This window comes from Adiantum capillus-veneris, chromosome 1 (genome assembly GCF_014529385.1).
Source record: "Adiantum capillus-veneris isolate H3 chromosome 1, ASM1452938v2, whole genome shotgun sequence".
NCBI classification, from domain to species: Eukaryota; Viridiplantae; Streptophyta; class Polypodiopsida; order Polypodiales; family Pteridaceae; genus Adiantum; species Adiantum capillus-veneris.
This window is the reverse complement of record NC_140931.1, coordinates 169,877,532-169,890,579: the sequence shown is the minus strand read 5'-3', so window position 1 is coordinate 169,890,579 and position 13,048 is coordinate 169,877,532. Positions and strand designations below refer to the sequence as shown.

The window sequence follows — 13,048 nt, the reverse complement described above, 5'->3', positions numbered from 1 at the left end:
TTATGTGTATAATAGAGGCCACTCTAAAAGATGTAGGCATGAACCTATGTCCAAGACTGACATCGGCCTAAAGCCATATCTCTGTGAGATAAGGGTATGAAGTTGCGAGGGAGAGTGAAGAATGTCATTATGTTTGAGAGAATGGGCATTAGTTTTTTTCTAGATCCCATCATTCAAAATCCGGCCACTGTCTGTTAACTCGATAATGTGTGCATGCATGTGTGTCATGGGTCATTATTTTCCAAACTGGACAGATTATGGATAAAGTATACCAATGCATTCAAGCTTTATCTATATCTAGCCAAGGTTTAACAAAGTTACTGTTGTCTAGATAGCGAGAGCGAGATCACCAAAGAGGGAAGCCGCCAGCCAAGGGTTAGCCAAAGAATTGTCAGCTAGTTAAGTGTGTGTGTGTGTGTTTGTGTCTCAGAGAGAGAGAGAGAGAGAGAGAGAGAGAGAGAGAGAGAGAGAGGGACAATTACTCATTCTGTTTCCATTATTCAAATCAGTAACTAGTTTTCCCTTTTTGTATTCCAATAAGTGATTTCCTCGCTTTCAAAGTGTAGCATTTTGTTTTGAAACTCATTGGATACGGATTATTGCTCTCTAGCTAGAACAAGGACTCGATGTTGGTAGAATTTGTTGAATCTTTCAAATTTGGTAACCAACACATTATTTCGTCATTGTTTGCAATCCTTCACCCAATGCATTTGCTGCTATGCTTTCTACATATAAGTTGAAGTTTTCCAATCTATGTTTATTGTTGAAGTTTCCTAATGCTACGTTTATTGTTGCTGATGATTGAAGCATTCTACCATGGTCTTGTTACACTATATGCTATTTTGCTTTCACTCACAACGTCCAATCAAAACCTTGCATGGTTGAGAGTGAACATGCTTGCTTGTCTTTTGAACTTGCATGGCTCTTTTAAGCTTTGGTTAATGCATTCTCCTCATGTCATAAAATCTAATACTAACCAACCCAAATAATTTTCTCATATTAAACTGATCATTTAATGTGGAATAATAAATGAGAACAAGGATTAGAATATAGACATGTGCTTACGGATCTATCTCAACATGGGGCCAATGGTAAAGGGGTCCAAATGAGAGATGGTATGGCAAAGAGCAAGGTTAACTAATGGAACTTAAAGACCTTAGGGTTAGCTTCATTAAAGACCTCCAATGTTTAGTGTTAAAAGTCCTTTGACCTTAGGCAAGCTAGGGTTAAGCTTGAGGTGGGAACCCGACCTAAGCTTGAGATGCTTGTCGTGCTTGATGACTAAGGTGCTTGAGGTGCTTGTCGTGCTTGATGACTAAGGTGCTTGAGGTGCTTGTCATACTTAATGAGGAAGGTGCTTGAGAAGCTTCCCATGCATGGGGGGTAAGGTGCTTGAGTCAAAAAGAGACCCTACAAACTTAACGAGGAAGGTGCTTGAGAAGCTTCCCATGCATGGGGGGTAAGGTGCTTGAGTCAAAAAGAGACCCTACAAACTTAACGAGGAAGGTGCTTGAGAAGCTTCCCATGCATGGGGGTAAGGTGCTTGAGTCAAAAAGAGACCCTACAAACTTAATGAGGAAGGTACTTGAGAAGCTTCCCATGCATGGGGGGTAAGGTGCTTGAGTTAAAAAGATACCCTACAAAGGAGGGGGAAAGTCGCAAAGTTAGGGGAATCTTTAACAACCTCCCACTCACCCAAAGGGCACCCCTTTTCTCAAGGGACACATGGGACACATGTCAGACTCTCCCTATGCTTAGCCACATGGTGTGCTTGACTGGTTGGACTAAAGAGGGGTCCAATGAGCTTCTAGTTCCATCCAAAAAATATCTAGATATTCTCAAGCTCTCTCTCTCTAAGGTGTAAGGAGGACACTTGTCGAAAGACTACCGATGTACTTGAATGCATGCTGCATGTGATTGGCTAGGGGGAGAGGGGTCCAATGAGCTTGAAGCATGTGGAAAGGCTAGAACTCGCCCCAAGCAAGCAAGGGGGGTGCTAGGGGGTATACACCACACACACACTCATTTTGTGGATCATTCTCACTTGTTGAAAGTTGAGGAACTCCACCTCCTTCTACAAGCTTGTGAGAAGTGAGAGCTTAGATCAACACTCTTGGCTATGGAATGCAAATCCAACCAAGAGCCATGCTTCAATACTTAAGCTTGCCATCTTCTCCATCTTCTTTACTATACTATTATGTATGCTAGCAAGAAGAGTGATGATAAGTGAGGAACTATTTCTTTGTCGTATGGAATGTTTCTTCTTCCTCTTCCCTATCCTCATTCCCCGCTAGCTCTCTCCACCTTTGAAGGTGTTTGAGGCCTTGGGACTGAGGCTGGGATAGTTAATGCTTTTTACAAAGTTTATGTTATGCTTGTGATGCATGAAGCTTTCCATCTTCATTGCATCACCAAGGTCACAAGGAACACAAAGATTGTATTGTACCAAGTCTCTCTTGATGGGAGAAACTATAATACAAATGCCTATTGGAGGGGGAACTGGCTTCGTATGAATCCGGTCCTCAATTGTTGTTATGTTCTCTAAACTCTCTCTCTTGCAAAAGTATTGTTCATGCGAAGTTAACTAAGTACCATGTTTATGTTGCTACCATCAACTAAGTTCACCCACTATGCTCACAAAAGTGATTCATCTAATTTCCTAATTCTGCTACTCTCAAAGTTCATAGGCCATTTCCAGTACACCTCGTACAGCATTTTGAGTGGTTGTCGCTCCTACCCTTTTGCTTGCTTTTTGGCATTTGGTGTATACTTCTTCTGCCATTGCAGGTGCCAAACAAAAGATATGTCATTCTTCCTCCCCAATACTAACTTCAGTATGCCAATTCGACATACCTTCCAAGGAAAGCTCACACTCAACAATCGGGGAGACCAATTTTCCCATTACCAACCTCGATTCTCTACTCCAAAAAATGCCCCAAGCCTTCTAGGAACATACACTGTCGATCTCAACTCTGATACTTTTCATGAGGAGGAGGTGGTTTATGATAGCCAAGTGCCATCGGATGTCACTCCTATGTAGACAGAAGTTGACCCCGTACCTACACAACATCAAGCTATAGATCGCTCCACAAGAAGGAACAAGCGAGCTTCACAGGAGAACTCTACAATAACATCCAAGCAATAGAAGCACCTCCGTTTTGATCGAAGTAAAGAGATCCCACGAGATTGACAGATTCCATGCTAGAGTTGGAGGCATGTAAAAAACTTTGGAAGAACAGTGGTGCGAGACAGTGGCCATCATGGCAGGGTGTAGAGTGACGGTCGATTGGAAGGCTGCTTATGACAAGTGGAAACTTCTTGTTTCCATCCACAAAGAAATCTTCCATTGGGAGAGGAATACGCCATTTGGCATAAATAATTAGCACGGGAGCGCAAGGATGAAGGAAAGGTTGGCAATCTCAATTTTGATCGAGATCTTTTTGATTTATTAGAGCGCTTCTACGGGCATGATCCATTGCTCAACCCTCCTTCCTCCGTGGTTGATTCTAGCAACAGTAAGTACAATGTGACTACAAATCCACTTGAAGATACTTCATTTTACTAGATTTACCACAATACTAACATCTAGACTCCATGTAGACACACAAAAGCAAGGTCCACCACGATTCTCATCAACGAGTGTGCGAAATTGTATATGCGATGGCTGGTTGAGTGAAGCTCCATTCGTGGATATGCATCAAGTTTGCGAGACGAAGAACAAAATAACAATTTTTTTCTTAGCCCTCTCTCTCCTTTCTTCTTTCTCCCTCTTTCCCCCACACCATTGTTCTTCACATTCCCACTTCTTATTTGCCCCCATATATGGCATTGCCTCTCACTCGTTAGGCTAAAGATGGCGCACAACACTCCCAAGCCGACATCACACAAGATAGCAATACTTGAACTGTCAACCATCAAGAAACATGTCACGTTTTGAAAGGCTACACACATGAAGACTAGAAGTACTCGCAACGACAAAAAATGGTGAATGGGCTATAATATTTCACATATTGCGTCTAACCCTTGAATGTTAAATGTTGCAACTATAGCGCGACGAAAGTGTTACGCACAGGGGCATATAAACGCCGTGGCTACACCGGGTTTGTTGCACACAAGCTTTTCTTTTCCGTTGGGCCCGCCATAGCCCCTCAACAACCACCCCCCCCCCCCCCCCCCCCCTCCCTTTTGGAAGACTCCATCCCTCTCAACATCTCCCTCTTTTTTGCTCTGCCTCCTCCAAGGTGTCTAGACTAAGCGGTGGAAGGCTTGCAGCTCATGGTTTCTTCCTTCGGGTAGGTCTGAACCTAACCTTAGTGACACTCTGTGGACTTTCAAGTCTTGACTCCTTTTGAGCCCTAAGTAGGTAACTCCCAAAGTCCCAACTTCTGAGTCATAAATTGGGATCACCTAGGAATGAGCCTGGAATGCCAACTTAGAGCTCCACAAGCTAGGGATTTACAAATTCAAAAAATGGGAGGTTTTCCAGTTAAAAAGATCATGAGTACCAGTTATATTATGGTAACCCCGTATCCCCTTGGTTACGTTGTGCGGATTTGGCGCCATTTAAGTTCTATTCTCGCTGCAGGCAAGCATGGTGATTCGTGATGGGGAAAAAGGGGAGCAGTCAAAAAAAGAAGAAATAGCTCACCACCCCCGGGACCCACCTCGACAGCCAGATTCGATCGCGCTGCTAAATCTCTCGCTAATTTTAGCTTCCCTTCCCGTCGTCCCCTTGCGTCTCATCATCGACGGCTGCTATTCTCGAAGATGCCTTACGATGCGATAAACCCGCTCATTTTAAAAACTATCAGAAATTAATCGAGTTTAGAAAAATCTGCTGCGAAAAGGTACCTAATGGCTTGATGTGATTGGTTGAATGATTGAAAAAATAAAAATAATTACAAATCACGTCACAGAGAAAAAATGATAATGAGATTTACCACCAAAAAGCTGAATTTGCTGACAGTTGAAGAGACACGATAAGTCCCAAAAAAAAACAATACAAGTCCAAAATCAAGGACTAAAGATTTTTCAAGTTTTTTAGCTGGGAAAATTTAAGACTCACTTGTGTGTTGTGGCCCACGTTTTTAATGACGTGGAATACTAAATAATACTAAAAAGGTTTATTGCATTATTGTATTCCTAATTAAAGAATTATACTTAATTTATTTAACCGGGAAAAAACTCCCATTTCATCGTCTCTCACATCAGTCGCTTCCACTCTGCAGCAGTCATTTAATGGGCCTCTTTCCTGCTTCTACCTCCCTCTAGCTCAACCCCACTCTCACTTGTGTACTAAAACCCATCTACTCCACAGCCAGTCAGCTTTCCCTCCATAGCCACAATACACAGTTAGCTTAGAGAGAGAGAGAGACAGAAAGAGAACGTTCTTCTTCCTCCTCCCTTACCTTCCTTCTTTTCTATCTCTCTGGGCCTTGTAGAGAGAGAAGTCAGAGACTGGAGAGTTCTCTCTTGGTCTCTATTTCTCTCTCGGGTCTCCTCTCTTCTCAAGCTTTGCTTCTTTCATCCCACAGAGCGGACTCTACACATACAATAGCTTTGTGGGTGGCAGAAGCATTGCAAGGGCAGTGGCATCATCTCTTTACTAACGAAACAAACACATTACAAACACATTAACATCAAATTCCAGGGCAGGCTGTGCAAGCTGTGAAGGGTTTCTGACTGTCTTGGACGTGAACAGGAAGAAGAAGAAGAAGGTATGATGCCCGGAGGGGAAATCATGGCGTTGCAGAGCAACAGCTTCGGACTGGGAGGCTTTGCAGGGTTCGGAAATATGATGCCAGGGGTGATGCTACCCCCTAGATATATGGGCCCTCTCTCTTCCATGCCTCAGCTGCCCACCACTGACAGTGTCTACTCCAACATCTCAGGCCTCTCTCTCGCACCGGTAAGCCTCCCCCCCCCCCCCCCCCCCCCCCCCCCCCCCCCCCCCCCAAAAAAAAACACACACACACCCACCCCCACACAAGAGAGTAAGTTGCATTGTGGCCTTGCTCCAGAGAAAGGTGCCCGGCATCTCAGGTCTCTCTAACGAATACCTCATGATGAGCTTCTTGTGATGCTCTTAAGGCAAGTAGCTTTGTAGGAGCTGATTGCAATGTGGCTGTGAGCCAGAAAACGGAGCTCAGCAGCTCAAGGTTCTCTTTTGAACTCTCGACGAGCTTCTTGCTATGTTCCTAAATTCAGAAGGTCTTGAAGGGTTTCTTTGCATTTTCTTCTCCAGACTAGCTGCTCACGTTTAAGGTTGTCAAGTTCCAGCACATGTTTTCATGTTCCAACTACGTTGATCCTTACCTGCCCTTCCCTGCGTTAATGGGCTTGATCCGACTTGTTATCGGCATTGCTGTATGAACTGTTAACCTTTGAGCTTTCCCAGTCATCTATCTACTCAAATCTAGCGTTCCTGTTTAGCTCCCATGCTGTTAGGTCGTTTAGGAGACCCAGACCTAAGGTGTTTTTTGCCATCCAGCTGTGGTATCTTCTGATGCTCCGAAACAACTCCTTGTCTCAGCTTATGTTGGTTGCTCACCAAGTAAGTCATTTCTCCATATCTCCTGAATGTGGAGGTTTTATCAACTGCAGTCTAGTGATGCTGAGGACAAGGCGATTGTCGATGGAAGCCAAATAGAGGAAAGCGACCAGCCAGCTAACAAGCTAAAGGATGATGAGTCAGATAGCAAATCCAGTAGTGAAAATCTGGAGGGGGCCTCTGGCGAGGATAATGAAGGTGGAGAGGTTCGGCCAACCAAGAAACGTTACCATAGACATACGTGCCGGCAGATTCAAGAGATGGAGAGGTTAGGTTTCCTTTACTACTGTTTCCATCTGCTAGGTTGGTGCCATGGTTCATTGTCTCTAATGGTTGAGTATCTTGCATTTCTGGAAGCAGGTTTTTTAAAGAGTGCCCTCATCCAGATGAGAAACAGAGGCAAGAGCTCAGCAGAGAACTTAAGCTTTCACCTAGGCAGATCAAGTTCTGGTTTCAAAACAAGAGGACAAAGCTGAAGGTATTTCAATCCTGAACAAGAGATCGTCCATTAAATGCAATGAAAATTTTGTTTTTGGAAGTCTTATATCAGGCAACAATGGCATGTATCTTCCAAAGTGTAGCCCAGTGCTCCCACATTGGCGTCCACAATGGCCTGTATTCCTTGCTCCAACTTAGATAGAGAATGAGAACTGACATGGTGTCAAGCTCCGCTATACCTGCTTTCTTACCTACTAAGAGCGTCTAATGAGGCCCTTTGCTCATAGGAAGGTTGACACAAGTGAGGAGGGGCCACCTTACATAAAATGAGGTCTTCTATGGAAAATAATGGTATTGTGAGTCAATGTGGGTCATGAAATTCCTTTGGTAGTTAGCTGCATTGTTTACTTAACTACCATTCTAGACTATTTCTGAACTAGATGTGAATTTTTGTTTTTCCTATCTATGTATGCTAAGAGTATGGCAAGGTCAGCTGTAAAGATGCTGAACGATTATCATCCCCACTAGACTAAGTAATCTATGCAAGGGACATTTTCGTGACAGGCTGTCATATTTCCTAGACTATTCCTAGAAATAATAAATCAGCTCCTTACTTTGGCTGTATTGGATTGATTGCAAGCTTCTCTTCTTGTGCATGGCTTATCAGAGTTCTAGTCTCAATGCTGGGCCTGAACAGCCTCTGCTTGAAGTCCCGGATCATCTATTCTACGAAGCTCGCTTGCTTGTGGTATTCAATGTATTTTCTTTGACAATGCCTGCAAGAGTTGAGAACACTTATAATCTTAAATTTTTCGCTTTCTTGAGAATACGAGCCTATCATTCGACAGATTCCTTGAAATTCAGGTGGTATCGTAGCAGGCTTTATTGCGAATTTGGCAGAAGTTCAAGCTTGGAGAGAGGGTCATTCATCCACGTCGAATTACAAATATTGGGTTGTAATATCTACTAATCTGTAGGTTTTCACATGGTGAAACTCCAAGCTTGATCCGTGTTAGCATTTCAAACTGCTATTGCGGGCCTTATTTTGTCGTGTTGTACCTGTTGCTGTTATTATCCTTCCTGGTCTGATTTGCATCCCTTATTGTTCGTGTCGTACCTATTACTGTTATCATGATTTGGGGTAGGTCTCAACTCCTCTGTATTCTCAATGTCACTGCAGGTGTAGATATGGATTTATGTTCTCTGTATCGCTAGGAGTTCTTCTGTCTGCCACGTTTAGTTGTACTCATTGAAGTGGAGAACGTAGTCTTGCTATACTATAGTGTTAGTTTTTTTAGGACTTGGCTTACCAGGTGGTTGCACGGCCTGGTTAGGTACATCATGAGCGGCAAGACAATGGTGTGCTACGTGCCGAAAATGAGAAGCTGAAAGTGGAGAACTATGCTCTAAGGGATGCTGTAAGGAATGTTTCCTGCCCAAGCTGTGGAGGTCCTGCTACTCTTGCTGAGATGTCATATGATGAGCAGCAACTCAGGATTGAAAACATGCGTCTACGAGAGGAGGTATGTGCAGTAGTGACTTGTTTCATACATGCTAATGTAGGTACATAGCTGAGCAATCTTTGTTATGCAGCTTTTCCTCTGGTCCAATGAGACTTTGTTTCCTTAGATGCCTCTTATCTTTTAATTTATGATCACTTTTGTTTTTACAGCAGTTTGCTCACCTTTCAAGTAGGAGAGTTTTGGACCACACTAATGAGTTCTTTTGCTGATAGGCTTTCATATGGTTCGATCTTTATTTCGGGATTTGTAGGTGTTGCTCATTTTCTCTCCAGTAACATTCCTTAAACATGGTTCTCTCAAGCACCTTAGTATATCGTACTTGTTCACCTGTGTCAGTTTTTCCTGGTTGAGGTTATGCACTTCAATGGGTTGTGCCTGCTGGTTTATCTTTGTGTTCTTGAGTTGGATTTAAAAGCGTTGTTCTTGAGGTTCTGAAGTGAAGGTCTTTACTTGTTCTGACGGTTATTCTTTTGGTTTCTAGATTGACAGGATTACTGCAATGGCGGCTAAATACATCGGGAGGCAAATGCCACCAATGCCTTTATCAAGTGTTTGTTCGCCAACAGGATCCTCAGGTGCATTGGATGGGTTACATGGGTCTCTACCTGTATTAGTAGGTGGCCCTGAGCTAGGGCCTGTCCCAGATCTGGCAGTGCGCCCATTTGCATTATCTGATGTAGACAAGCCACTCGTGATGGAGCTGGCTGTAGCATCCATGGAGGAGCTCTATCAAGTTGCCCTAGCTGGAGAGCCTCTTTGGGTTGCAGATCCGAGCAGTGGTGTTGAAGTTATACAACATGAAGCCTACCTTCAACGATTTCCACGAGGCATTGGACCTACCCCAGCTGGTTTGAAATCTGAGACGACAAGACATACAGGACTAGTCATTATGAATTCCAGCTCTCTTGTAGAAGCTTTGATGGATGTCGTAAGCCAGCATTTACTTATTTCTTGACTCTGGCATCATTTATTTAGATACATTTTTCAATGCTTATTCTGTGTATTGTATTGTATGCGTCTAGAATCAATGGGCTGAAATGTTTCCATCCATAGTGTCAAGAGTTCAGACCATTGAAGTGCTCTCAACTGGCATTGCGGGAACGTTTGATGGGGCCATTCAACTGGTATTGCCATTTATGCTGATAATTGCCTTCTTCTCACCTTCCGTGCACTACTGCCTCCTCACAATCTTGGCTGTTGTGATCAGGACACTGAACTTCTTGTCAGGAAGAAGATTAACGGTGAATTTTACTCCTGGAGTTGTTTATACTCATTTAATGAAAAAGTTTCTTTTTGCAGATGTATGCAGAGTTTCATGTGCCATCACCTCTTGTGCCTACTCGTGAAAACTACTTCTTACGCTATTCCAAGCGTGTTGAACATCTGTGGGTGGTGGTGGACGTTTCAGTCGACAGCCTGCGTGGCAACCCCCCTCCTTCTCTACTGCGTTGCAGAAGACGCCCATCTGGCTGTGTGATTGAAGAAATGCCAAGTGGTTACTCTAAAGTGAGTGGGCTTGTTTCTTTGTCTGGGAGGGAGGGGAGGATATTTAGGGAATTCTTGGTGGCTTCAGTCTTATATATATCATGGTTTGCAGGTGACTTGGGTAGAACATGTGGAGGCAGACCCTCAAGGTGTGAATAGCCTTTATCAAACATATGTAGATAATGGGATGGCCTTTGGAGCTGTGCGATGGTTATGCACTCTGCAGAGGCAATGTGAGAGGGTGGCAACTGTTCTTGCTAACAACATGCCTTCCAGAGATTTGACTGGTAAAGCATACACGAATGTTTGCGAAAATGCTGTCATGTACCATGTGATGTGATGTTTCTGTAACCAGCGTACTTCGGTGATTTGCTACAACTCTCTTGACATGCACATTTGTACATACACGAACCCATGGTTGTGCTAATGCCCTCGTACGTGCACATTGGATAGAGTCACTCATGTATGCATGATACACAACACATCAGATATTTGCCTCTGTGCTGTCACTAATAGTAATGCGGCAATTTATTTATCTTATGCGATGGTGCTCTGTGTGACTTTGTCCTGGATATATATATGCTGGCTTATCATGTACTCTTGGATTTGCTCACTTCAGAGTGTACTAACAACCAACAGTCTTCTCCTGACTGGCTTCTTTCTTGATGAATTCTCCTTTTCTGGTTACTAAATTGAAGTTGCCACTTGCATGTTTTAGTGTTTCCCAACCCTGAAGGCAGAAGAAGTATGCTTAAGCTTGCAGAAAGGATGACCAACAGCTTCTGTGGGGGAGTGAGTGCATCAACAGCACACACATGGGTGACCCTGGCAGGAAGTGGCGGTGCAGCTGATGACGTCCGAGTTCTTATTCGAAAAAGTGTCGATGACCCTGGTAGACCTCCTGGCATTGTCTTAAGTGCTGCCACGTCTCTCTGGCTGCCTCTTCCTCCCTCCAAAGTGTTCAGCTTTCTCCGCGACGAGCGCTACAGAACAGAGGTACCTTCGATGCACTCTCAGCCTCTCATTTAAACACAAGATTGAAGATATTTGCATGAATATCTCTGTTTTTCTAGCAATAAAACATCTGATGAAGGTATTCGTAGTCTCCTTTGTTGCCAGAAACGATTTTCTTAGCAGATTTTGTATTGTAAATCTTTTTGGGCAAGTACTCTGATATTACTTTCTTCATGATTGTGGCTTGATTGACTGTCACCGGTGTCTTAGTTATTGTGAAAGTTTTGTAATTGATTTGAACTTGCTTTTGAATTGTGCAGTGGGATATCCTCTCCAATTCTGCTGTTGTGGAAGAGGTCTTCCATGTGGCGAAGGGACAAGATTCTGGCAACTGTGTTTCTCTGCTTCGTATGAATGTAAGGTCCCTCTTATGTCGTTCAACAGAGGAAATCTAAAAGCTTACATTGCTGAAAGAACTGAGGCTCTAGCTCTGTCTCATTTAGGGCCTACTAATACATGAGTTGCATTGACAGCTTTGTTATTGGGGATCATGCCCTAGGCTTTATCATGCTTCCGAAAAGTCAAGAAGATGTGCCTTTTTTCTCTAGTGAATGTACGCGTCAGCATTTAGCTCTGCATTCTAAAACAGGGCTGATGTGCTGCTCTCTTCCGAGGTGGAAGATTTATAATTTTTTGTTCTTTTGCAGCCCATAGATGCAAGCCAAAGCAACATGTTGATCCTGCAAGAATGCTGTACCGATGAGTCGTGTTCTCTGGTTGTTTATGCCCCTGTAGATATAACGGCTATGAGCACAGTTTTGAAGGGTGGTGAACCTGATACTGTTGCACTTTTACCTTCGGGGTTTGCTATCCTCCCTGATGGCACCCACAACAGGTCCTCCCTCAGCATGGTTGGGACAACGCCTTCAAAAGAAATGGCAACAGGAGGCTCTTTGCTTACAGTAACTTTCCAGATTCTTGTGAATCATGTGCCTACTGCAAGGCTCTCTCTCAACTCTGTGGCTACAGTGAACAAACTCATTTCCAACACTGTAGTTTGTATCAAGGACTCACTTTCCAAATTGCCCGCTGACAACTTGGCATGAGTACTCGGGTTCATGGAACTGCTCCCTCATCTTGGACGTGCACCAGCCTGAGATTTGGATCATCTTACCTTGAGTAGAATTCCTCAAGGAGCTGCTCCAACTTCTCGACTGCAGCCTATCAAGATGGGGATCAGTTTGCCATGAACTTGCAACAGATTCTCTTCTAATCTATGCGAGCTAAAGCTTAAGATAGATAACCTTTAGTGTAGACCGTCGTTTTTTGGGCCTCAGCTAAGCGGGACATCATTCATTCCTCTGCCTAAAGCTGAGGGGCTATCAACATTTTTAAGACAGTATCTCAGTATTGAGAAAGGGTGTTGATTTCTTCATCAGCTTTTGAGGATGCAGGAGTGAAGATAAAAGAGGAAGTTGTTTTGATCCAACAAGGTGAAGAGCCTGTTAGGATTTCGTTGAGGGTAGGTAGGTCAGCAGTGACTTTGTAATAGATGTCTAGCTTAAGAAAGGAAGCAAAAACAGTCAAGAACGCACCATAACTCGCAATCCGTCCTGTGGTGAACTTTTGATTTGAATAGATGGCAATATGGGGATCATGTCTACTGATAATCATGGTTAACAAGCATTTAAACCTTGATTATCATGAGTTTTGATCCTTATCGCTATCAAGAATCACCATTGTATGGAAGTGGTTCGGGCATTGACTTTTTTCGGGAGGCCTTTCTATCCGTTCTCGATTTATCATGTGCAGCTTGTCAGCAAATGTTATGTACAACGAACATTTCTAATGAACGCTAACTCATTGTCCTTTCTTTCATGCAATGTCTAATGCTAAACGGGTGTTGATGTTGTTGTATTAAGTCCATGAACGTAAATGCTATCCTTGTCAAAGGCTAAGCATCAATTCTTGCATCTATATGCATTAGTGTTCACGTGGTGATCTGGTTGATCGTTTTGCTGTGGCTATGGCTATGCATGTCTTGGTATTTGCAAATTTTTCTCATGGCTGCAGTGTACCATGAAGTCACTGAAGCTGA

The 13,048-nt window shown here is 43.4% G+C and overlaps 1 protein-coding gene across 2 annotated transcripts; it reads left to right on the top strand.

The window, feature by feature from the left end:
• Positions 1 to 5,247: 5,247 nt before the first annotated feature.
• LOC147466004 (homeobox-leucine zipper protein HDG2-like) lies at positions 5,248 to 12,828 on the top strand. Of its 2 annotated transcripts, XM_086523257.1 has the most exons (12): positions 5,248 to 5,908; positions 6,604 to 6,818; positions 6,911 to 7,028; positions 8,323 to 8,511; positions 8,993 to 9,439; positions 9,534 to 9,635; positions 9,811 to 10,017; positions 10,109 to 10,283; positions 10,715 to 10,992; positions 11,271 to 11,366; positions 11,484 to 11,563; positions 11,658 to 11,793. In XM_086523257.1, the coding sequence occupies exons 1-11, from the start codon at positions 5,720 to 5,722 to the stop codon at positions 11,556 to 11,558; spliced, it is 2,091 nt and encodes a 696-aa protein (XP_086379383.1). In that variant the 5' UTR covers positions 5,248 to 5,719; the 3' UTR covers positions 11,559 to 11,563; positions 11,658 to 11,793. The 2 variants fall into 2 exon arrangements, with proteins under 2 accessions (XP_086379383.1, XP_086379373.1); XM_086523247.1 differs by lacking the exon at positions 11,484 to 11,563 and having other exon boundaries at positions 5,251 to 5,908; positions 11,658 to 12,828.
• Positions 12,829 to 13,048: the final 220 nt, after the last annotated feature.

Coding starts and splice junctions, on each gene's coding strand:
- LOC147466004 (XM_086523247.1), top strand. CDS start 5,720: ATGATGCCCGGAGGGGAAATCATGGCGTTGCAGAGCAACAGCTTCGGA. Junction 7,029..8,322: donor ACAAGAGGACAAAGCTGAAG/GTATTTCAATCC, acceptor CGGCCTGGTTAG/GTACATCATGAGCGGCAAGA. Junction 9,440..9,533: donor TAGAAGCTTTGATGGATGTC/GTAAGCCAGCAT, acceptor GTATGCGTCTAG/AATCAATGGGCTGAAATGTT.